This window comes from Quercus suber, unplaced genomic scaffold, assembly GCF_002906115.3.
Source record: "Quercus suber isolate HL8 unplaced genomic scaffold, Cork oak 2.0 scaffold_6, whole genome shotgun sequence".
In the NCBI taxonomy this organism is placed as follows: Eukaryota; Viridiplantae; Streptophyta; class Magnoliopsida; order Fagales; family Fagaceae; genus Quercus; species Quercus suber.
In genome coordinates, this window is record NW_027069472.1 from 957,880 (window position 1) to 982,559 (window position 24,680).

Sequence of the window (24,680 nt, forward strand, 5' to 3'; positions counted from 1 at the left end):
CCACATTTCCACAAATGTCAAACAAAGACAATTACATAAAATTCAAGAAGGTATGAACATACAATTTGCTTTTAATAAATGGGAAATGCTAACGAATGTCCTTAGAGCATTGGTTAATAGTCTATTTAATGAAAGTTCTTATAGGAAAAAAAAAATTAATGTTTTGACAGTTTTTTTCATTTCTCATAAAAATGATGTCAAAACTTTTATAAAATAGATTGTTAACCAATACTCTAAGGGCATTCGTTAGCATGACTCTTAATAAATTTCATTATTTTACTTTCTTTTCCACTTTGTATGATGAGGCTAGTTATCTTTATTGGACTTAATTAATGTATGAGAGTAGTTTAGATAGAATTGGATACAAAAAATTGTTTCTAATTTATTATTAAGTACAAGCACCCCCAAGAGGCTTGGAAAGTTGGATACAGATTACAGAACGGTACGCTTGTAAGTAGTACATAGGAATGTTACAAAGATTGAACTTGCATTAATTTGATCCAGCACCTGTTTGTTGGCAAACCATCCACAAGAAACAATTTTTCGAAATTTTTGCCTGCAAGAAGAACCATAGAGTTTTTTTAGAGAGAGAGAGGAAAAAAGAGAGAAAGACAAGGATGTATTTTTACTTTCTTCCTAGTTCTCTCAATTATGCCAGTCTGAGTGGCCCAAATCTGAACTTTTTAACAATGGTGAACTGGACAATCAAGGGTTTAACAGTATAGTTACTATAAATTTCACACACACACACACACAAAACCCACGTTCAAAATGTAGTTACATATTTTGCGGGGTGTGAGCGTGCAAGAGAGAGAAATGGAACGTTTAGACAAGGACACCACCTTAAAGCTTCCGAGAGGATTCCATTTCCAATTGGTGAGAATTCCCGTATTAGACAAGGACACCACATTATTTAAATTTTTTTTTTTTCTGACACAAGCTAAAGCTCAAGTTCAACACTAAACAAGATTTTATGTTCAAACTTAACTTATTTTCTTATCGAGCAAGCTTGAGCTTATTCATGATCTACTTGATTAACCTATTATTTTCCTATATATTGTGAAACCATAACTAAAATATTTAAACTTTTCACAATTCTATGAATTTTTACTACAAATAAAATTGTTTATATCACTAATAAAGCTACAAATAATAATTTAATATCATATGAACCTATTGACAAACTTATATAATCTAATTTCAAGTCTATATAAATATATTTTTAGACAAATATACATATAGAAATATAATATTATATATATAGTAGCCCACATATTCATGAGCTTGTTCACAAATATATTATTATGTTTGAGAATATCTCGTTTAATAATTGAGCCTAAATTTAAAACTTGAACTTGACTTATTTTTTAAACAAATAAATATAAACAAATTTTTCCCTAGACAAAACTTGAGCTGTTCATAAAAAAATTTACATGTATTAAATCACAAAATTCATTAAATTATTCAAATAAGTTACATGATTTATTAAATAAGTCATGTAACTAAAAATACACTTGAATACAATAATTAATTACGTCCAGGTCGTGGGTTGGTGGAAACTTTGTTCTAGTACTCACTGTTTTGTCCTCGCTATTTTCCAATTTTTTGTTCTAGATAATACTTATCATTATGAAGTGTTAGAAGTACTAGGTTTATATATGTAGGCGTGTAATGTTGAAGATTGGTATAATTTATGTACTGCATAACAAATGTTAGGCCATGTGAGTGTCAAGTACAACAGCTTTCCTATTAATCTTCTATAAAGGGCTGGATCAGGAGCATCTTCATCAATAGAATTGCTGAACTTGGCAGATTGCTCCATTGGAATGTTGGCAGGCTTGCTTGCTAATAAACCAGTCTTAGATAGAAGATCTAAAGTATACTTTCTTTGTCATAATGACAGTCCTTTGGTGGTTCTAGCAACCTCAAGACCTAGAAAATACTTCAAAGTACCTAAGTCCTTGAGTTTGAACTTATTTTCTAGGAATTGCTTGAAGACATTGACTGCATCTACATCATTACTAGCAATTAATATATCATCCACATAGATCAAAAGAATGATGAATGAACCTTTATTGACCCTAGTAAACACAGAATAATCTGATTTAGATTGAAGAAAACCAAGATCAATGATAGAGGATGACAATTTGGCAAACCGTTGCTTGCTGGCTTGCTTAAGTCTATATAAGAACTTTTTAAACCTAGACACCTTCCCCTTGCTGCCAAAACCTGGTGGAGGAAGCATGTATACCTCTTCATCCAAATCCCCATGGAGAAAGGCATTGTTGACATCCAATTGAGTGAGATGCCAACCATAGATGGCAACTAAGGCCAACAAAGTTCTGACTATCACAAACTTCACAACAAATGAGAAAGTTTCAGAAAAATCAACTCCTTCAATTTGTGTGAAGCCTTTAGCAACCAACCTTGCCTTGTACCTCTCAAGAGAACCATATGCTTTGAGTTTCACCTTATACACCCACTTACATCCTATAGGAACTTTACCAGGAGTTAATGGAATCATCACCCAGGTATGATTAGCCACAAGTGCATCAATTTCAACCTGCATTATAGCTCTCCACAAAGGATCTTTCAAGACTTGAGCATAGGTATCCGGTTTTTTCCTTCTTTAGAGTATTCTGTGTTTTCTTCTACTATTGATATTTATCATCTCAATCCTACTGATTGGATTCTTGATAGTGGGGCCACAGATTACATGGTCCATTCCATCTCTTTCTTTAAAACCATTACTTCTTCTGTTCAAATTTCAGTTGTAGTAGTTGTAAAAGAACAACCTGTAGCTTAGTAGGTTTTATACTTTAGTTAGTTGCCATGTGTATAGAAACAAGTAGATTTTGTGGTTAGTTTTCTGTTATAGTTTTACTCCTCTGTATCTAGTATATAAAGAACAGAGTAGGCTAATTATCAATACAAGAAATTCATTCTCACATTTCCTGCTTCTTCCTCTGCATTTTACTTCTCTGCGTGTTGAGCAATCCTCCATTATAGAAGCTTAGGATCGTGGAAGAATTTCAACATGGTATCAGAGCTCAGAGAATCAATTTCCCCTGGTATTCTCTGAATTTTCTTCGTTCATTTTCTTTAGTGCTTTCTCGTGAATCAAACAAATTTTCATCTGTGTTCTTTCTTGATTCTTGCACTTTTTTTTTTTTCTCTTCTAAATCTTGATCTAGTTTTTTCGATTGCTTAATTGAAAATTCTATAATTGGTCCCTAAGATTTAGGGTTCTTTAATTGCTTAATTGTAGTCTCTGTTTTCGTGGGTTTGTTTGACCGATATAGTTCTGAGATTGATTCTTGTGATCAAGAAGGTTCTTGATTGACGTGGTTTGAGGCTATTGTGTTTGGATTTCATTGTTTTGGCTTTCTTTGTGTTGAAAATGGCTGATGCTACTTCTAGTACCTTTGTACCTATTGCTCACCATGTTGTTCAACCATGGGAAAATCCCTCTAGTCTGCATTTCTTAACTAGCAGTGATAACCCTGGTGTGTCCCTTATTGTGGAACGTCTTACGGAAGAAAACTATAATACCTAGAGTAGGGCTGTACTGATTTCATTGGATGCCAAAACTAAAATTGGGTTTGTTGATGGTTCAATACCAAAACCTCAATCACCTGATCATCCATGCTATATAGCTTAGTGTAAGTGTAATAGCATGGTTTTAGCTTGGCTATTCAATTCAATCTCCAAGGATTTACAGCCCAGTGAAGTTTATTTCAAGACATTAAGGGAGGTTTGGGTTGATTTGCAATTTAGGTTTTCCCAAGGTAATGGACCTAGGATCTTTAAGTTGAGAAAAGAGGTTAGTTCTTTGGCTCAAGAAGATATGTCTATCAATGCCTATTACACCAAATTCAAGGGCATTTGGGATGAATTCACTGCCTACAGAAATTGTACTTGTGATCATCAAGTGGAAGATTGTACAATGTCTTTCCTAATGGGGTTGAATGATACCTACTCTGCAATAAGGGGACGGATTCTACTCATGGATCCTATCCCTCCTTTGAGCAAGGTTTTCTCTCCATTGCTTCAAGATGAAAGGCAAAGAAAGGTTGGGGCAGGAAAGAAATTTTAAGTTGACACAGCTGCAGTCTTGGTAGCCTTGGGAAACAAGAACAATGCCAAGAATTTTAACAAAAACAAGGTTGGGAGACCTCAGTGTACTCACTGTGGTGCCATGGGACATGTGGTGGATAATTGTTACAAACTACATGGCTACCCACCTGGTTATAAGTTCAAAAATATGGCTGGTTCAACTACTTTTGCCAACAATGTCATTGCTATTGACCAAGGTTCAGATGAAGGAGTGTCTTTGACTAAGGCAAAATACCAACAATTGATAGGATTATTGAATTCTCAGTGTCATTTTGGTACTCAAGCTCCACCTGAAACTGCTGTAGAGACTCCTTAGGTTGCCAAAATCATTGCACAGTCTTCCATTGGACTTCAAGATCATGAGCTCTCAGGTATTTGTTCTTTTCCTTCTTTAGAGTATTCTGTGTTTTCTTCTACTGTTGATATTTCTCATCTCAATCCTACTAATTGGATTCTTGATAGTGGGGCCACAAATCACATGGTACATTCCATCTCTTTCTTTAAAACCATTACTTCTTCTATTCAAATTTCAATTAGGTTGCCTAATGGAGACATGGCTAAGGTTACTCACATAGGAACTGTGCGAGTTTCAGCTTCTTTGATTCTTGAAAATGTTCTTCGCATTCCATCCTTTTCTTTTAACCTTATTTCTATCAGTAAATTGACTCAAAATCCTTCTTGTTGTTGCATTTTTCTTTCCCATTACTATTTTATACAGGTCGTTCTTTTACAACTACTACATGTAGTTTATGTACACAATTATAGAGTTAATTACAAACTAAACCAATCTTCAACATGTAAGATGTCCAATTATATCTAGAGTCCATGCAAACCTAACAATAGATTTTAATTTCTATACAAATCCTGCTTAGGATTCATTGTAACTGCATAATTAGGATTATAATGAAGATGTAGCCATCAAAAGTAATTTCTTTATATAAGTATGATTTGAGTTTGAGGTATTCTAAGGCGGTGATATAACATTCAAGACATCTTCTTCACAAAAGATTACAAATTTCAGCCCTATTTGGTTATTTAAGCTGCTCTCCAATTTTTTTTTTTTTGATTAACGAAGTTATTCAAACATCTTCAAGTATTTAATTGTTCTCTCAGATATATATCTCTCTTTCTTACACATACCAAGTTATTTAAAATTAAAAATTTATTAGAGATAACTCCAAGAAACTAGCAAAAAGTTTCAAATCTTGGATCTTATAAATATTAAAAAATCATAAAAACTACTTAGCCAAAAAACTCGATCCTTTGAGTATTTAGATTTAAGACATGGACTTTATTTATTTTTCTTTCTTGGAAAATGTTTGTGAGAATTAATAAGACAAGGACTTGTTGGTTGAGCAGATTTTAGTGCCATTAATGCAGATATTCATCACATTTACTTTTAATATTTGACCAGACTTTGTGCTCCTCATTTTGATGGGTTGTATTTGTCGGACCATGTGCCTTACCAATCCATCCAACGACCAATTGTTGAAGGATGAGGGGGCACAAATCTTTTATAGCATTCGATTGCAGACCAAGCCCATTGGTATTGGAGCGAATTGTGAAATCCCTCACAATCCCTCCCTCACAATGTGGCTTAAACGACTCGAACCTATGACCTTGGCTCTGATACCACTTGTTGGACCGTGTGCCTTACCAATCCATCAAACGACCAATTGGTGAAGGATAAGGGGGCACAAATCTTTTATAGCATTCGATCGCAGATCAAGCCCATTGGTATTGGAGCGAATTGTGAAATCCCTCACAGTATTGCCAACTATTACGTGTGTGTGGCATTATATACTATCACTAGTTTGAAACTTTGAATTGGAGTGCTCAACTACTTTTTTGTTTTTAGGTTAAAGATAGAAGATGAATATACACTTCAAGTCTTCAATGCAATTTTTTAAAAATCAAATTGTGCATACCTATTATGCTTTCTCTTTTATAATAGAAACTTATGCTTGCTTTTTTCGTTTATGTTTTGAAAGGACAGTACACTTAAATGCAAAATTTATTTATCCCTTCTCAAAAAAAAAAAAAAAAATGCAATATTTATTGGACGGGTAATAAAATTTTTTGGTAAGTTTTTTTTTTATTTTTTTTATTTTTTATTTTTATAATAGCTCTTTATCATCAGACCAAAACACTAATCAGTTTTTGGTGTAGGTGAGAATTGAATCTCAAATCTCTTATACAACTATCAAAAACTTTACCAGTTGAGCTAACTGAAACCCAAGCCCACAAACCGACACAACCCAACCTTATCCTACCTTTTGATTTGGTTTCGTAGGTTAGTGGGTTGGGTTGGGTTGAGTTGAAATTTTATTTTTAGTCTCAAGTAAGGTCGAGTTTAGGTTGATAGCATTTTCAACCCATTTGATCCAACTTGACCCACCATGTAGATAAGTTTATTTTTATTATCCTTATTCTAATTTTTTAGTTCGATTGATTTTGGTACTTTGAGAATTAGTTTTAATGAATTTAAAACTCTAGAATATAACTTAAGCATATTATATGAATTGTAATAATTTATTGAAAATATTTTTTAAATAATTGATGAAACCCCAATTTTTTACGAGACAACCCAACTCAACCCAATTCAACCCATGTGGGTTGGGTTGATAATTTTTCAACCTAACAAGGTTGGGTAGGGTTGGAAAACCCCTCCAACTTGACCTATGCATGCCCCTAGTTCCAAGGGTTCTACTCAACATATTTAGATCTAGTGTATCACACAGTTACTAATTGTTGATGTAAAAATTAACATGAATTTTTTTTTTAACATTTTATCTTTTTATTACCTTTTTAACGTTTTATTATTATTAATTTTACCATTTTAAATTTTATATCTCACAACTCAAAGATAATTGCATGGTGCCATAGCCCATCCAAATCCCTAACAAACTCATCAATTTAAAAAAAAAAGAATTTAATCTTAGTTTTGTTCAGGTTGATAAATAAGGGATGACCTGATCTAACATACATAATATTTTAAAAATACATATTTTATTAGTTGCTTTTACCCTTTAGCCCTTTAATGCCCTACCAAACTCAATTTGTAGATACCCAATTTCATTTCGACCTATCTCCAAGCCTTTCATTCCCAATGACGAGAAATCAAGTCAAATCACTACCAAAGTGATCAGTGTTGTGTGTGGAGCCCAATAACTTAATAAAACCCAAAATGTGATTCAAGAAACCAAGCCTAAGTCCAAAATCCATTCTCAAGCCCAATACCCATTTTTGAGCCCAACTTCCAAAAGGCTTACAAAGAGTGCATACGCATACGCACCCAATCGACCTATTGTAACCTACCATGACCAACCTCTCTCTCTCTCTCTCTCTCATTGCATTTTTAGCCTTGTTACTGAAAAAAAAATTAAAAAAAAAAAACACAAAAACAAAAACAAAAACAAAAAGGTCTATGCTCTTTCTACCATTCAACTCACTTGGGTTCAATCAATAGTCATGGAACTCAATTAGTTGATACCTCCAAGTATTTTCAAGTGAGACATTTAGGGTTCAAATCATATTTCTCCTAACGATATATTGATTTTTATTTGTTTATGGACCCACAATATTATAACCACAAAAGGGAACACGTGTAATTTTCAGTGAACATTTTAGTGCCTCTAGACTTTTTGGATAATTTTGTCCCTTCAACAAATATTTCAGTAAGAGAAAATATTCTATATTTGTGTAACGCAATTATGTATAAATACATGTAACACTTTCTTCTTTTTCTTCTTTTTTTATTTTATGAGAAGCACAATTTTTTTTTAGAGATAATTACAACATGCTACTAACCCTGCAGCTTGAACATTTTCCCTCCTAGACTCTCATGCACTTTATATATGGGGAGATGCCAATTCAGCTAGAAGGCCTTTGGCATGAGAAGCACAATGTAGTAGCACTTAAAAATTTCAATTTGGACCATTAACATTATTTAGCGTTTTGAAATAAGTTATTCCATTCATGCTTGGTAATGATGTGTCTATTAAACACAACCTAACTAAGCCTAAAATTTAGGGCGAGTCAATTTAAACATGAGACATTATTTAAAAAAAATACAAGTCTTTCTTATCAAATTTCAATGAATAAATAAATAAATAATCTTAATTTCTAGCAGAAGTTTATTCATACACAAACATGCTTCAACATTTTATTTTATTTATTTTTTCCTTTCACAAACCTGTACTAATTGTCTAAAATCATATATATATATATATATATAATATTACTATATTTTATTGTTCGTATGAATGAGCTTTGTTAATTCCAAATCACAATAAATTAGTATTAGGACTTTTGCTATCGTACAACACTACAAAATAATTCAAACACGAACATGATTCAATAATTTTTTTTTAGTATTTTTGCAGACACCCAAATAAAAAACAAAAATTTCAACCTGTGCCACTACAAAAAGGCAGGCTATAGCCGCGTTTCTTTTAGCCGCATTTACAAAAAACGCGGCTATAGCTAACCTATAGCTGCGTTTTTAAAACGCAACTATAGGTTAAGTCTATAGCCGTGTTTCTAAGTGTTGTTAGCCACGTTTTTTTTTTTTTTTTTTTTTTTTTTTTTGTTTTGTTAGGGCCTATTGCTGCATTTTTTTGGTACCGTGATATTCTCTTTTTTTTGCTAAATGGTGGTGTATTATCATATATATATTAAAAATTGTATTCTTTTAGGGTGTTAAGCAAGTCCTTGTGAAACTCGGGGCTAAAGGGTCTACCTTATTTGTAGAAGGTGAAGAGCCAATTACACAACCTATCATATCAGCCACAAAGGTCCTCAATACAACTGGGGCTGGAGATGTTGGGAGGTGCACTTCGTTTGAGCATTGAAGGAATCCTATTTCCATTAGAAATAGGTGTATGTGTTGCACAAGAAGTCCAAGATTTTTATTCAATTAAGAATAGGAGTGTTAGGTGGCAGAAGCTTTTATATAAAGCATATTATGTGCTTTCACGTATTATAAAAAGAGAGAGAGAGATTTAGAGAGACTGAAGAGTGAAACACAGCTTTGAAGCCGACCGAAGGAAAAAGATTAGTGTTTTGTGCGGCACTGAGGGAAAAAAGAAAAGGTGATTTTTCTTTTGCTCAAGACACACAAGGAAGATAAATTGAGAGTTTTCTCTAGGATGATTATTTAGGTGCTACAACCACAGAAAGTTGAAATATTCAAAGCGGAAGATCTTGCTACCGGGTTTTGTAGTGAGGTTGTACTTGTTCCTAGAGATATTATTGTATTTTCCCAATTTATTGTGAACTCAGATTTTGGGCATAACTTGAGTGTTGTAATCTCTATTTTATTATAGTGCATTGATCGGATTTTCCAAGTAATTTCTTGGTGTTCTTGTTGGTTGATTTTGATAGGCCAAGAATGTATTGACCCCTTAGGTAAATTAACCAATTAATTAGCCAAGTGAATTAATTAAGTTAATTAACATGCAATGAGAGTGGTAGCACAAACAAATTACCAAATAACTAAATGCAGTGGAAATTAAATTTGACACAAGTGATTTGTTTACGAATGGAAAAGACCACCGAGATAAAACCCCACAGGGTGAATTTAAGGTCACCACTCCCGAGAATCTACTATCATCAAAACAAGCGATTACAAGTAAAGGAATCTCAATACCTTATACCAACCTACAGTTGAACCCTTACCTCAATACCCAATTGGACTTGTAATATAGTGACAATCTCTCCTTTCAATGCCCTCAATACCCAATTGGACTTGTAATATAGTGACAATCTCTCCTTTCAATGCACGTCTCTAAGTACGTGACTAACTAATCAATGCACGGATCTCAGTATGTGACTAACACACCAACTTGAGAAGAATGTTAACTACAAAGTTTTTCAATTCATCAACACGATGAAGATCAAAAAGCTCCTTGGTTACAAAACCCTATAGCGTATAAACACAGTAACTTCTTCAAGAGAAAGATGAACAAGGGCAGATTGTCTCCAGTCACAATATGCATGTAACAACAAGTGCAACAACCTTTGCATCAAGTGTGATGACCCTTAAAATAATCCTTATATATGTCTAGAGTTGTGAGAGAAGAAACCCTACACAAATAGCTTCGATATGCGTAAAAAATAGACTTGGAAATATGAATATCGTAATTCTCGATAGATATAGCTGTCGAGCTATCTGTTGAGTTTCAAATATTAAATCTTGATAGATACATCTGTCGAGCTATCTGTCGAGATTTAATGAACAACACTTCTTTGCTTGAATTTTGGATAGATTTGCAAGGCTTTAATACTTGAACTTGAACTCTTGTTCCTTTAAGCATTAAACATATCCTAGATCTACCAAATTACAAGTAAAGTGCATTTTGTCAAAAGATTAGCCAATTCTAAATGACATATGTTCATAACATGTTCCACATATGTCCTAACAATCTCCCCCTTTGGCAATCTGTGACAAAACCACAACAAACAAATGAAATATGAGAGAAGTCATAAATCACTCAACTCATACTCACTTGTTGAATATGATAAAATCTAATCCTAACACAAATTCTTGAAAAACTTTGCAAGAAGAGAGTTCATGGCATGATAGATTTTGACAACCTGTATTTCTGAAACACTTTAAACAAAACTCATCAAGGCATCTTAGTGTGAAATAGAAATAATGGATTGCATACAATAAATAAGAAACATGTGTATAGAGAGAGAGAAAATAAACAACACATGGAGAGATAGGTGAAATGCGATAACAACATCATCAAATATATATATCAAGGATAAATACAATGTTTGCTATCACTAAATGGTCACAAAACCAATGTACAAGAGATAATGTATCTAAAAGAGAGAAAAGAAAAGATACATAAGTCCTCACTACATCCCTCATAAACAAAAAGAACACTCTCCCTAACAAAAATGTCCTATGCTAACTCTTCCCCTAAATACATGACTACTCCCATACCCAAAAGTACTCCCCTTTTTTGTCATGAATGACAAAGGGTAAGTCACTGAGAAGCAGTCATCTCCTTGTCACTGGAAGAGCTAGCATCCTCATCCTCATCATCATCATCATCACTAGAGCCATCACCATCGTCCTCATCCTCTAAAGCTTGTAGAGATGGAGAGGGAGAAGCAACAAAGCCACCAAGGCGAGCCTGGCGTCGTGCAATACGACCCACACGGGTGGTCACTTGATGCAACTCATTAGTGAGAGTGTCAAGGCGAGCATCCATGCACTGAATTATCATAACCAACTAGGAATGCAACTCATAACCTTATATAACAATTATCATAACCAAAAATCAAGTAATCTAACCTTATAACTTATGAAGGTAATTTACCAAACACTTGGCATGCAACAAGCATAATTTTTTAATTATTTGATATACTTTTGATTTTTTAGTTATTAAAATGTATATATTTATATATACTTAAATAAATTGTTCTATATTTTATTGATAATTTTTCATTTTGAAAAATTCTCATTATGTAATATCTTACAATTAAAAGTAAATAGTATTTTTATTATTTGTAACAGTTAAATTATTAAGATTAAAGAAAAAAAAAATTTTCCCTATGACAACCAGTTGATCGCTTGCTCACTCAATCAACGTTTTTGACGGGTAGCCCCATTAGCTGAAAGACTTCTCCATAATTGCTTTTTCTGCTCTGGGGCAAAAGTGTCGTCTCTGCTGGACTCTTTTTTCAGATCGACTTCAGCTTATGTTCTATGACCTGTTTCTCAGGCATATCTTCGTGGAAGCAAAGACATCTAGATTTCTGCTTGAGGAACTCTACAATTTTTCTCTTCAAAGGGGTGCTTGCCCCGTCCACTCTTCGTCACTTCGTCATCTCCCTCTACCAGGTGTACCTCTAGTGTGGGACGATTCTTTTCCGGTTCTTACTACCCACTGGCCTTTGTTGGGCACCGATTTCTTTCTGCCATGGAGGTTGTCTATATTATTGCCTTTTATCGGAAATCACTAAGCAATAGAACTCTGCTTTAAGCTAAGTGTGAATATCTCAAGGATGACCAGTTGAGTCAGTTCTTGACCAGATTGCTTGAATTGTTACCTGTTGGTAGGTAGGGTGCGTGACGTTTCCCATTGGGTAAATTTTTATCTCCCTGAAACTGACCGGGAGAATTAAAGTCTGAGCCTCTATCCAATCTCAGCTGTTGGTAGCCGTCATATTATTATACTGCTTCCATTGTCCACTAGCACTTCTCGTGGTGAATCCTTCCACCTCCAAAGTGATGACAAGTGGATCATCATGGGGTTGCTTTATTCCCAATTGATCCCTCTTAAATTGATGTCTCATCATAATCTTACATCTAGGATGGGTGCTTCATATGAACACTATTGACCTATCTGTAGTACATCTTCTTCAAAGACTTGTATGAGCCTCCCGATACGGCCCCCAGTATTATTCGTATTTCTCCCACAACTTGCTTTGGATGATCTCGTATGTCACCCTCCGTCATCATGATTTTTCTCTTCAGTCTTGAGCTGAGGCTGATAGTCCCTTTTCATGAACTTTTGAAGCTTTCCACGCTGGATCAATTCTTCTATTTGTTCTTTCAGATCACGACATCATCAGTGTAATGACCATGATCCTTGTGAAAACGGCAATACTTCTTTGGGTCACATTTCCTCGAGACGTACTTAGTGGCTTAGGCCATTTAACCTGGCTCGTCTTTATTTGCATCAGTATTTTGTCAGCGGGCATAACCAAGGTGTGAAATTCACCCTTTTTCCTTAGGGCGTCAGAACCGCTCTTGCTAGTCTTTGTGTCCGAATACAGGTCCTTGCGATCCTTTTTCTTTCCATGAGACTCGCTGGTCTCGTCCTTCTTTCGTTTTCCCATTAAGCCTTTGGCCATAAGGGTGTCCTCCCCGTTCATATACTTTTGAGCTTTAAACAGCAGATCAATCATGGAGGTTGGTGGTGTCTTGCCAATGAAAAGATAAAGTCGGGATTATTAAGCCTCGCCTGGAAGGTCGTCACAATGACCTGGTCGTCAGCTCATCGATCTCCAATACAGCCTTGTTGAACCGCTTCACATAATCCCTCAAGCTCTCCCTTCTTGTTGTCTTATCATCAGCAAGTAAAAGGTGGCCTTTTGTGCTGCTGTCCGCTGATAAAATGGAGAACAAAGGAGTCACTAAGTTGCTCGAAATTCTCAATGGAAGACGCTGGCAATTTGCTAAACCAAACTCTTGCGGCTCCTCTAAGTGTGGCCAGGAACGACCTACAGATAACCTTATCCGGGGTTTGTTGCAGATTCAAGATGGTTTTGAAGGCTCCTATATGATCAAGAGAGTCCTTTGTACCATCATAGAATTCTAGCTGTGGCAGATGGAAGTTTGGAAGCAAGGGGCACTCCAAGACACAGGGTGTGAAGGGCGAGTCCGTCCGTTTCAGCATACCATCCATATTCATTGCTGTTTTTCCCTTCATGGCGTTTTTTACTTCATCGAGCTCTTTCCTTAGATTCTGCATCAAACTACATTTCCAGGTACAGACTGTCCAGTATACTCCGTCACACTTTTTCCCTTGCTATTCGCAGGGCTGCTGGCTTCTTCATCATGCCTGCTTCGACTCCACCGATGAAGCAAAGTGTTACTCCCTTTCGGCCGGCTCGTCGTTTCAGTTCGTCGTTGTGCTTCATTAACTCCTGTACATTTGCTGTCAAAGCCTGGATTTGCTGGGCTATCACCACAGGATCAGGAGGTGTTACTGCACGATAGTCGTTTCCCACAGACGGCGCCAAGCTGATGAAGCCGAAAATGTGCCTCATCAGTATGTTCCTCGTCAGAGTGATGGACGACTTCCGGACCTGTAGTCAATACAAGAAGAAAGCAAAGAGGGTACCTTCGTCGGTGTGAGGCGAGCTGGAAATACTCTGATGCTTAAGTCAGATTACGCAATCCAAACTCAATTTCCTCACAGTTTGTTATTTTCTAGCTTTTAGTTCTCTTACCTGCTTCTTCGCATCGAGCTTACTTTTTATACCCCTCCCTGGGTCAATGCAATTATGTTCGTTAAATGCTGGTTGAGCATTTCTCTCCTGACCGTTGCATTTATTGAACAATGATTGCCTCAGTTACGATGTAACGAACGACCGTTGTGCCGCTCTTGTTCTTGTAACTACTCCTGATGTAATTAGGGAAAGACAGCTATCCGGCAAGTGTTCAGGTGTGCAATTAATGCACGTATCCCATACTAACTGTGATGACGGGGTCTTGCCCCTATGTTCGTCTTCTACAAGGACGCAAGATAGGTCGTCTTCCTCATCGACGATCAATCGCAGGTCTTGTCGACGATCAATTTCTGGTCTCCGTCAATAATGACAACTATATTACATTACACAATAACTCATAATTTGTCATAAAGTGGCCCTCCTAGCATAGTGACATCTGTCACAAAGGACTAAGGGAGTGAATTTTTACCCCAAAATTTGGAACTATTGCTTGGTGGTTGTTGTCACATTTAGTAGCGAAGCCATAATTTCAGTATAAGGGTGGATAAGGTTAAATTTCAATATTAAAACAAAGTTAATCTAAAAATATCAATCAATAATAATAGTAAATAAATAAACAATAGTGTATATATTTCATATCATTAAAATAAAGAAATAAAAATAACAAATTTATAGTTACTAACAACCAAAGTAAGATATTTTATTTTATTTTATTTTTGAATTTTTCCTTTACGATGTAATTGTGTTGTTCTAGCTTTGGCTACTGCTACAAAAGAGAAAGAGAATGTTATTCTTTGGTTAGAAGAATGCCCCATTTTTCTCTTCCCCATTGTACAAAGTGATTCTATATAAATAAATTCTACTTTTTGCTATATAAAAAATAAATAAATAAAAGAAGATATTTATCAAATATCAAAAATAAATAAATAAATAAGAGATTTATCTAAATATACAAAATTCAAACATCTAATTTGATCCCTTAGAATAAATTGAGAAAACAAATCAATCTAAAAGTTTTAAGAGTATAATTGCATTTTTTTTTTTTTTTTGGTATTCTTGTTAGTAAGAGATTTATCAGAGATCAAAACAAAAAAATAAATAAGAGATTTATCTAAATATACAAAATTCAAACATCTGATTTGACCCGTTAGAATAAATTGAGAAAACAATTTGGGTTTATAACGAGTTTAAAACATTGGGGAGAATGCTTTTAGGGATTTAGTCTAGCACTGTAAGAGCATTAAGTTTTAAAAAATATTAATTTATGTAATTATGGGGCCCAATAATTGAATTTCCAGGAGAAAAGACAAAAAAATATATATATATATNGTTTAACTACATCGTAAATTGACATATAAAAAATTAGATACTTTATTTTCTGACAATAACTATAAGGCATATTTTAGCTTGGATTATATTAATTAATTTAATCATTAAATATGATTCAATTGCTTTCTGTATAAAAAAAAGACAAAAAAAAAATATATATATATATATATTAAATTACTACAAATTTTACTACAAAATGCTAATAATTTGATATGGTAAGAATGTGATTAGTGCCACTTGAAAAAGTAATAAATAATTATTTAAATTTATTTTTTTGTGATGGTGATATATCATCTTATGAGACTAATGTCATAGAATTTGCAATATACGTAAATTACTTAACAAGAAAAGAGACATAAATAGCAAGGGAGTCAATACCGTACCGGAGGCTGTACCGGTATTACTTAACAAGAAAAGAGACATAAATAGCAAGGGAGTCAATATTGTACCGGAGGTTGTACCAGTCTGGTCAACGGTACGATATATTTCAGATACCGGTATACCGTTTCAGGTTTACCATTAGTACAAAAATATTATAATATTAGAAAAGCTTATGGGTGGTAATGGTAAACCCAAAAAATAAAAATTTAAAAAGCTACCTATTCTGCCATTAGAACTCACAAAAACTGAGGGAAAAAAAAAGAAGTCAATATGTCATCATGGCTTCCAAAGTTTATCAAGTTTTTCTATGTTCACATGTTATTGCTTGTATACTTCCCACTTCGCATTTTCAGATCTCAAAACACACTCTCTTTCTCTGTGTTCAAGTTAAAGCTTTTAGTTTCAGCCTCTCTTTCTCTATCTATTACTCTAAGCTTTAAGCCCCATTTCGCAACGTCAACGAATCAATGGTGCCACCATTCACCTCTAGTCAGCAATATCATCCCAGTGTTAAGCCAAAAAAATCAATGGTGTAAAGGGCAAAGAGCTGGAGAGAGCCCATCCAGCGTGAAGAGGAGAAAACTAGTAGATTAGATGGCGTTTTTGGGTCAAGTTCAGTATTGGCCGATATCCATTAACCGGCCAGAATCCAATGTTTACCTTGGTACGGCTGAAATGATTCTGGTATGACCGGTATTTAATCTGGAATGAAATCACTACGTTTTTGTACCGGCCGACTTATCGGAACGGAAAATACCAGCGGTACCTGCCAATACGTTACGAAATCGTCTTCCTTGATAAATGGTGAAATAAGTGAAAAAATGAAAAAGAAAAGAAACTAATAAAATGGGTGAAAACCTAGACAAGATAAAAGCTACTTGAACAGAAAAGTGAAGTAGGTGAAAAAGGTATATACTTTGATATGCGAGGGAAGTATTTTTCCCCCCTTTTTTATGTTGGTATCAATGTATGTTTCTCTGGAGTGTGAGTCGTTTAAAGGAGTGGCAATTGGCCCCTCACCCCTGGCTCCACCCCTGGACTCATTCTAATATATTAATTTATTTTTTATAGTTAGAAATAATATCAAACTAAATTAGTTTAAATTAATTAAAATTCACCATCGTTTTTGATAAGTAAACAAATGGTACAACAAATTTTGATTAAATTAGGTTTGATCTTCTTCTTCTTCTTTTTTCTTTTTTTTTTATAAATTATCTAATTAAATTTTATTTATTAGTACTTATTGAATTAATATGTATAATATTTAAATAAACTTTCCCCTGGAGCATAGAGATAACTAGGACCCTAATACTAAACAAATTCTAATTTTAGGTTTAATAATTTCTAATTAAATTAGGAAAAATCCTTTTCACAAATTCTCTAATTTAACTTGTTATTTATCAAAAGTACTTATTAAATTTATTTTTGAGAATTTAGTACTTATTAATTGAATGTCTCATATATAATTATTAAACTTTTCTGTGCATTAGTTGATCAGATTAGTGAATAATTCAAAGCAAAAAATGGAACTTATTTTCCGGTCGTTTCTAGTTATTCCTTTTGCAAAATTAGTTTGCACTAAAATATTAGCCAAAAGATGCAGGGTTGTTCGACTTAATAATTGTAATATGTTTGGACGAGTTTATTATTATTTGCCTTTTATTTTATTTGAAATTAAATTACATAAAAATATATCTATACTTCTGTTTTTTAATAAAAATATAACTCTACTTTTTCTTCGAATGATAAATATATTACTATGCTTTACCTAATTAAAAAAGTCAAGAAAACCCAGGAAAAAACGAACTTACCCGAATATCACAATGTTTTATAGCATTCATATTCACCATTTTATAGGCGACAATCTCGTTCAAATTCTACCACGCATGGTGTTAAAAGCTATCAATTACGGACAGTTTTGGCTTTATTAATTGTAGTCAATATGATCTTAATTAAAGTTCTCTGTTACAAATTTCAGGGATTTCGTATCGATTTAAATAAAAAAATTTCAAGGTCATCAGCAAGAGCTTAAGCTGCCAATTTTTGATGTTTTCTAATTCTACTTAAATATATATATATATATATATACATACCTATGGACAAGAAATGAATAATTTATTTCTGCTCCTTATGCTTTATTGTTGTCAAATCATTTTTTAATTCCTTAAAATGGTATTGTCATGTAGATGCCAAGCGATTGATTGGTAGGAGATTCAGCGATCCGTTGGTTCAAAGTGATATCAATCTTTGGCCATTCAAGGTTATTGAAGGTCCTGGTGATAAGCCTATGATCATTGTCGATTATAAGGGTAAAAAGGAGTCCAAATCTTCTGTCCCACTTTTCCTGCTCCACTCTATACTCCACCAATAAATACTTGCCACGTGATACTATTAATTAATAACTGTAGAATTAATAAGTCAATAATGATAATATTTAATTAATTAGGTGAACATGTGACAAGTATTTATTGGTGGAGTATAGAGTGGAGCAGGAAAAGTGGGACAGAAGATTTGGACTCGGATTCCCTTGGAACTTGTTCCTGATGCCGGACAGTGTTCAGGAGTGGATTCCTTTCAGAATCGTTAGTTCTCAATGACCGACCACGTTGGGACCGCACATAGATTTCCTTTGTGGTCGGCTTAGACCACTGACCTATAAGGAATCTCTTGGGATGTTGTCACCCCACTTCTTGGCACTCAGCTAGAGATTGGGCCTATTGCGATGAAGCCCGGAGTTACCTTCCCCCATGCGTATCGGGCCCACATCACCTAATGGGCCTTAGGCCTCGTGTTGGGCTTTGTCCAGGTGGGCTGATCTGGTTCCTCGAGCCCAACTCACCCACATCATAATTTAAGATAAATGACTTTCCATGAGCTCTTATAAGATGATTTCCATAGATTATAGTAATGATTAAGGAATTGAAACACTGTTCATCATTGGACTTTTAAGTGAAATAATTATGACATGGTGTTTTTGCCAAGTGCTAATAGTCTTGGGCTTTGATAAAATATTGCAAACGTAAATTGGGCTTTTGATATTGGTAATGTGAATTGGGCTTTTAATATTGCCAATGAGAACTGGGATTTTTGATATTGTCAGTGGGAACTAGACTTTTTAATATTGCCCGTGATAGCTGAGCTTTTTGATGTTGCCAATGAGAACTAGGCTTTTTGATGTTGCTAGTGAGAACTGTGCTTTTTTTATATTGCTAGTGAGAACTGTGTTTTTTGGTGTTGCTAGTGAGAACTAGGCTTTTTGATAAATAATTTGCAATGAGATTGAATTATGGGCTTTGATTATGAATTTGAATTTCATTGATAAAATTGTTTTGCCAATAATTTGAATTATGGGTTTTGATTATGAATTTGAATTCCAATAATAAATTGTTTTGCCATGTATTTTAATCTTGGATTTTCAAATATTTCTAAGCATAAAATTCTTGGGCTTTAGAAAAGAGTGAGATTTTAACTTGCTCAATAAATAAATAATTTGGGATTAGCCCTTACAGAAATATTGGGTCTTATAGCGTTTTATATTTGCAGTCCAATTTTGTGATGGAAAGAAGAATGGTTGTGGGATAGCATAATAATAGTCAAAATATTTACAGAAGCCCAATAAATAGGTGTTATTTAAATAATATTAGGTATAAAAAATGTACCCTAACACTATTTTTATTTTTATTATCCCTAAATTAAAAAGAGTAATTAGATATTTTACATATTTGTTTACAAACTTACACAATTCAATCTCAAGTTGATATAATTATAATATTAGATATACTTAATCGAGATAATCATACTTAATTAAATGGTATTGGCTTGTTTGCAAAATAAATGAATATAAAGTAAATATTTCCTTAGCCAAATCTGAATTATTTATAAAACATATATATCAATGGAAATCCCAAACCACAATTGTAATGGTTCTCGGATTCTCAATTTTAGCATCTAATTTTCAGCAGACATCTACAAAATCTAACCTTAAAAAAGGCGGAAAAATTAGAGTAGAAAAATATCGAAGTTAAGATGCTGAAACTCAAGTAAACTTAAATATTAGATGGAATTTGGCCAGAAAAAATTTGATAAAGTGAGCTAAACAGGAAACACTAACAAACTATATATATACTTTTATTTTAAAAAAAATTAAAAAAAAAAAAAAAAAAACTAAAACTATATACTTAATGCAGCTTTGATTCAAGCCTAAAAACTTAATTGTGACCAAGACCTAACGTTTTGCTATTGCATGAAGAACCCTTACGTTTTATCAGCAACTCCTTGTGGGTCAAGTACGTAGTGGGCTAGCAATATCAGCTGCGGCAAATCTAATAGCGGTGGCACTTGGGACCGAGACTAATGGCTCAATCCTATGTCCTGCTAGTTCTAACTCAATCTCTCCTAGGCAGGACACTATTGGGTATGTGATTTTACACTTTCCATTTTGAGATTATAAGAGCACCTGCATCATTCCATGAAAAATGGCTTAAATACAATTTTTTGGCCAATTAACTTTAAAAATTACTTATATCAGTTTATATAAAGCTATGTGTAGGGTCTAATTTCGTTACGTAAACCCAAAAACAATAGATTTGTAGAGTATGGGTTGATGAACTAGAGTTAACAAGGGATTCACAACAAAGTATTATCACTCCTTTTCTTATTTTCCGATTAATTTCTCATCCATTCCATGGTTTGTTTCAAACCCTCTCCCTCTATTATATAGCCACTCTTACTCTCATCCTTACCGTCCACGTGCTCCCCATCCATGGACTTGCTCAAGTACCTGTCACGTCGGGCAGCTGCTTTTCATCTCTGTGTGAGTGGCGGTAGGTCATGAAGCACTGTTCAGATGTCTTCTCCACATAAATGCGGCCAGAAAAGCTGTTGCAATGCATTGAATACGGTGGCAGCAGCCTTCCCCTCAGATATTTCTTCATCCTTATCGCTCTTAAGTGTGCTTTGAGCTTATCTTGATCAGGTGGGATCCTCGGACGATCCACCAGGCTTTTCCCCTACTTCATCGATCTCCAGCAACATATCAGGAAGAAACATCCTCCTCGGACAGGAGATTGTCTCCTCGGACCGGGACCATCCTCCTCGGACAGAGATGATCCCCTGCCAAGGGGATTCCAACCCAACCTGGGCCTCGCAGTCTCTGTTCCCTCCTCTTCGGATGTGAAACAGTCTTCTTGCGGATGTTCGGCCCATTAACTTGGGCCTGGTCCTTCTATCCCCCACAATATGCATCTATGGTTCATTTTCCATTTTAGTTATAATAACTGTGTAAATTTACATGGTTATCTAGTTGTGTATATCCATATTTTATTCATTTTTTGTGTTTCTCGAAAATGAAAAAAGAGAGTGAATAGTAGTTCTGATGTATGAATAATATTAAAGATAGAGAAACAATTAAAAAATCACGAAAATTTGATATTTTAATAAAATAGATAATAGAACAGATAATATAATGTGAGGATTTTTTAAAATTAAAGTGGTTATATAAAATAGAAAATAAAAAGATTTTTATACTAAAATAGTAAAAAATATTTGCACAAACCGATGCGAATGCTCTAATGTGTTTTTTGTGATTGTGTTATGAAGCATTGCAATGTATTCACATTCACAAGATGGTATTTTGTGTAACGATGGTATGCAACTAATATTTCGTAACATATAATGTCCACATGAGGTGAGTGCTCTCTGACTAACTGTGAAACATGTAACCAATATAAAAGATAAACAGAAAATATTGAGGGTTACATTTACCATTACAATTCTAAGCATCCAACTGGGCACAGTGCTCCATCTAAAATTTTCTATTACAAATATCAATCAAGTAACTTGGATTAATAAAGTAAAATCAATCTGAATTGGTAACGTGTTTGGTCCTTCTCATCCCTTTGTCACTTGTCGAACTTTGATTGGCTTGTTTTTTTGGCCTGGATTCGTCGCATGTGTCGAGTTTGCTACTCATATCAACATGTTAAGTGATGAAGGTTAAATTGGGCCACATAGGCCATATTGTTCTTTCCATGGCTCCAAGCTGGGCCAGCCGCTCTGTAAACTCCATCTCTTCTAATTTTGAAAAATTGCATTTGTATCCAAGGGATAAAGTATTGTTTTTCTTGAAGGGCCCAATTGTTTTGAGCCATTAAAAATGTGGCCCAAACATTACGCAGTAGCTTTTACACAACGTAATATGGCATAATCCATTTTGACATTATTCTATATGATTTCCAAATAGCATAATCATATCTATCTCTAAAAGGTTTACTTCTTCTTCTTTTTTTCTAAGACTTGTGTTGCAATTTTCATTCACCATGGTTATGTATGTACAAATGGTCTAAGTGGAGTGTCATATATTGTGACTAACTGAATAAGCCAATCACAGGACGGTATCAGATGCTGTTTATGTTCTTGATGCCATTACAGGTTTCGACTACAATGATAACGCAACAGAGGATGCATTAAAGTACATTCCACGTGGTGGCTATAAACAGTTTCTAAATGCTCATAGGCTCAAAGAAGAGGTTGGGAGTGGTTAGGAATCCCTTCTTCACTTCTGGCACTGGATCTCTCCAGGCTAAAGCTTTTGACTATCATTTCCAGACTTTAAGGTAAAATATTTCCAAGTACTAATCTAAATAAACAGCAAAATTATTCAAGTAAAAAATTGGGTCTACATAGTGATGTTGCTTTAATATGTCATAATTTTCATGTTATAAAGGCAAGAAGGTGCAATTTTGATAGACCACTTGGAAATAGCCAACATTGATTTTATCTTGAATGTCACATAAAGTAGGGAAGCAACGGCTTTGCTGGCTAAGTTCAAACTATTCTTAAATGCATATCTAAAAGATCAAGTGGTTTCTCCAGTGCGGTCCTTGGCAGATATAATAACCTTCAACATCAAGTTCTCAGATGTGGCAAGTAGGAAATTTCTAAAATTACAACAAATTTTATTATACAAAACTTACAAACTTGCGTGATAATAAATATAAATTATTGGTGTTACTTCAACAATATAATAAATAAAAGTTTCAATTACTTACTTTCTCCTGGGTGACGTATTATCAAAGGTTCCCTTAATTTCTTCGATCCATTGTTGTATATTCAAGCGACATGGGCAAAGCTTGTTCTTTTGATGCTAAAAATTTGACTTGAATGGACATGCAGGAAAAGATTAAGGAATTTGGCCAAGACATCTTTCTAGCATTCCAAGCCACAAATGGAATTGGCAATAAAGAGAAGGCAGCATTGCTGAACCTGGAAAAACTGTCCGGAGATGGATTTAAGAAACTGATAAGTAAGATTAGCTTAGATGCATTGGTAACACCTGATTCCGATGCTGCTCATGTTCTTGCAATTGGGGGGTTCCTTGGTATTAGTGTCCCTGCAGGATATGATAATAAAGCTGTGCCTTTTGGCATAACCTTTGGTGGACTAAAGGGCTCAGAGCCAACGTTGATTGAGATTGCACATGGCTTTGAGCTAGCTACTAAGATTAGAGAGCCACCTTCATTTAAACCTTGATGTTTAGAACAACCTCTATTTTAAATTGAAGAACTTGTATTAATACATCTTAATCATGTATTTCGATTAAACTTGTGTGATCTGGTGATTCCCGTCTATCAATATAACAAGTAATGAAGCATTAATATATCTTCTTATGGCAGATAATACATCAGGCATAATATATATATATATAGCATTCTTGGTATGATTACTGTTTCTTTGCATGATGGTCCTGTTTATTTCAACTGTTATCCTAATATTACTCTTATTTTGGATAATCTTAATATTGTTAAAGCTTTGACTTTGAATATTGCTTCATCTGGTTATAACATGGAAGAAGGTAGTAAACCTTTTGCTTTGATTTACCGCGTTTATTACAGACTTTTTGGTACTCAATTGAGCCCTGGTGCTAAAATCAATAGAGAACCTTCTGGTAAAACAATGTTAATTCAATGTTCAACTTCTGATGCTAAAGTTCAAGTTCCAAAAATGATTAAATTTCAAGATATTAAGATTCCTAATGAATGGATGCTAAAGTTCTAAATTGGAGTTTAATTTTGCGCCACGTGTCTCATCTAATTTTTAAATTTGTGTGTCAAGTGACTTATTAGGTACAAAAATTAATGAGTCTAAATTCAATTATATTCTAAATTGAATTTTAATTGGAGTTTAATTTTGTACTATGTGTCTCATCTAATTTTGTAATTTTTGTAGCAAGTGAATTATTGGGTACAAAACCCGAAAAGTCTAGATCCAATTACACACAAGTAATATTAAAACATGCTCAAAATTAAATATAAAGGACCATGACTAAAAAAATTATTGACATAAGAACATTAGCATTTAAATGCTTTCGATCAAATTAACAAGGTCGGCTCAATATAGTTTGAGCCCTAAAACAAAAGTTTGAAGTGGAAATTTTTTTAACTTAAATGTCACTTCTATAATATTTATGAAACTTTCTATATTATATATATATATATATATATTTATTTATTTATTTATTTAAAATACATTCTTCATACTCATTAAGATATAAAATTGCTAATAATTAAGATTTTATATTTATGGGTCCATTTGTTTCCATGTAAAATTACTTAAGAAAATATTTTTCCTCCAAATTTTAGGTGTTTGGCCCACATCTAACCTTTTTTTTTTGGAGAGAGGCCCACACCCAACCTAAACTTTCAGTCAAACTGAAAATAATTTTCAATTAAGTAAAATTAGACATGTAAAATAAATTTTTTAGTATGGGCTTTAGTGGCAGTTTCAAAGCGCAGCTATAGGTCCTTATTTATTATTATTATTTTTTTTTTGGCAAAAGTATTTTCCCTGTATTTTGTTTTCTCAACTTGTTTATAGCTAAA

At 34.0% G+C, this 24,680-nt stretch overlaps 1 protein-coding gene and 1 pseudogene across 1 annotated transcript; both read left to right on the forward strand.

Annotated features, from left to right (window-relative positions):
• The first annotated feature begins 3,676 nt into the window (after positions 1-3,676).
• Positions 3,677-4,432, forward strand: LOC112018076 (uncharacterized). Its single transcript, XM_024050583.1, has 2 exons — positions 3,677-4,072; positions 4,181-4,432. The coding sequence occupies exons 1-2, from the start codon at positions 3,677-3,679 to the stop codon at positions 4,430-4,432; spliced, it is 648 nt and encodes a 215-aa protein (XP_023906351.1).
• An 11,963-nt stretch (positions 4,433-16,395) lies between these two features.
• LOC112018077 (probable amidase At4g34880) lies at positions 16,396-23,331 on the forward strand (annotated as a pseudogene).
• Positions 23,332-24,680: the final 1,349 nt, after the last annotated feature.

Bases quoted from the DNA above. Each gene is read 5' to 3' on its own strand.
- LOC112018076 (XM_024050583.1), top strand. From the start codon at position 3,677: ATGGTTTTAGCTTGGCTATTCAATTCAATCTCCAAGGATTTACAGCCC. The intron at 4,073-4,180 runs GTTGGGGCAGGA...GGGAGACCTCAG, and splicing joins AAGATGAAAGGCAAAGAAAG to TGTACTCACTGTGGTGCCAT.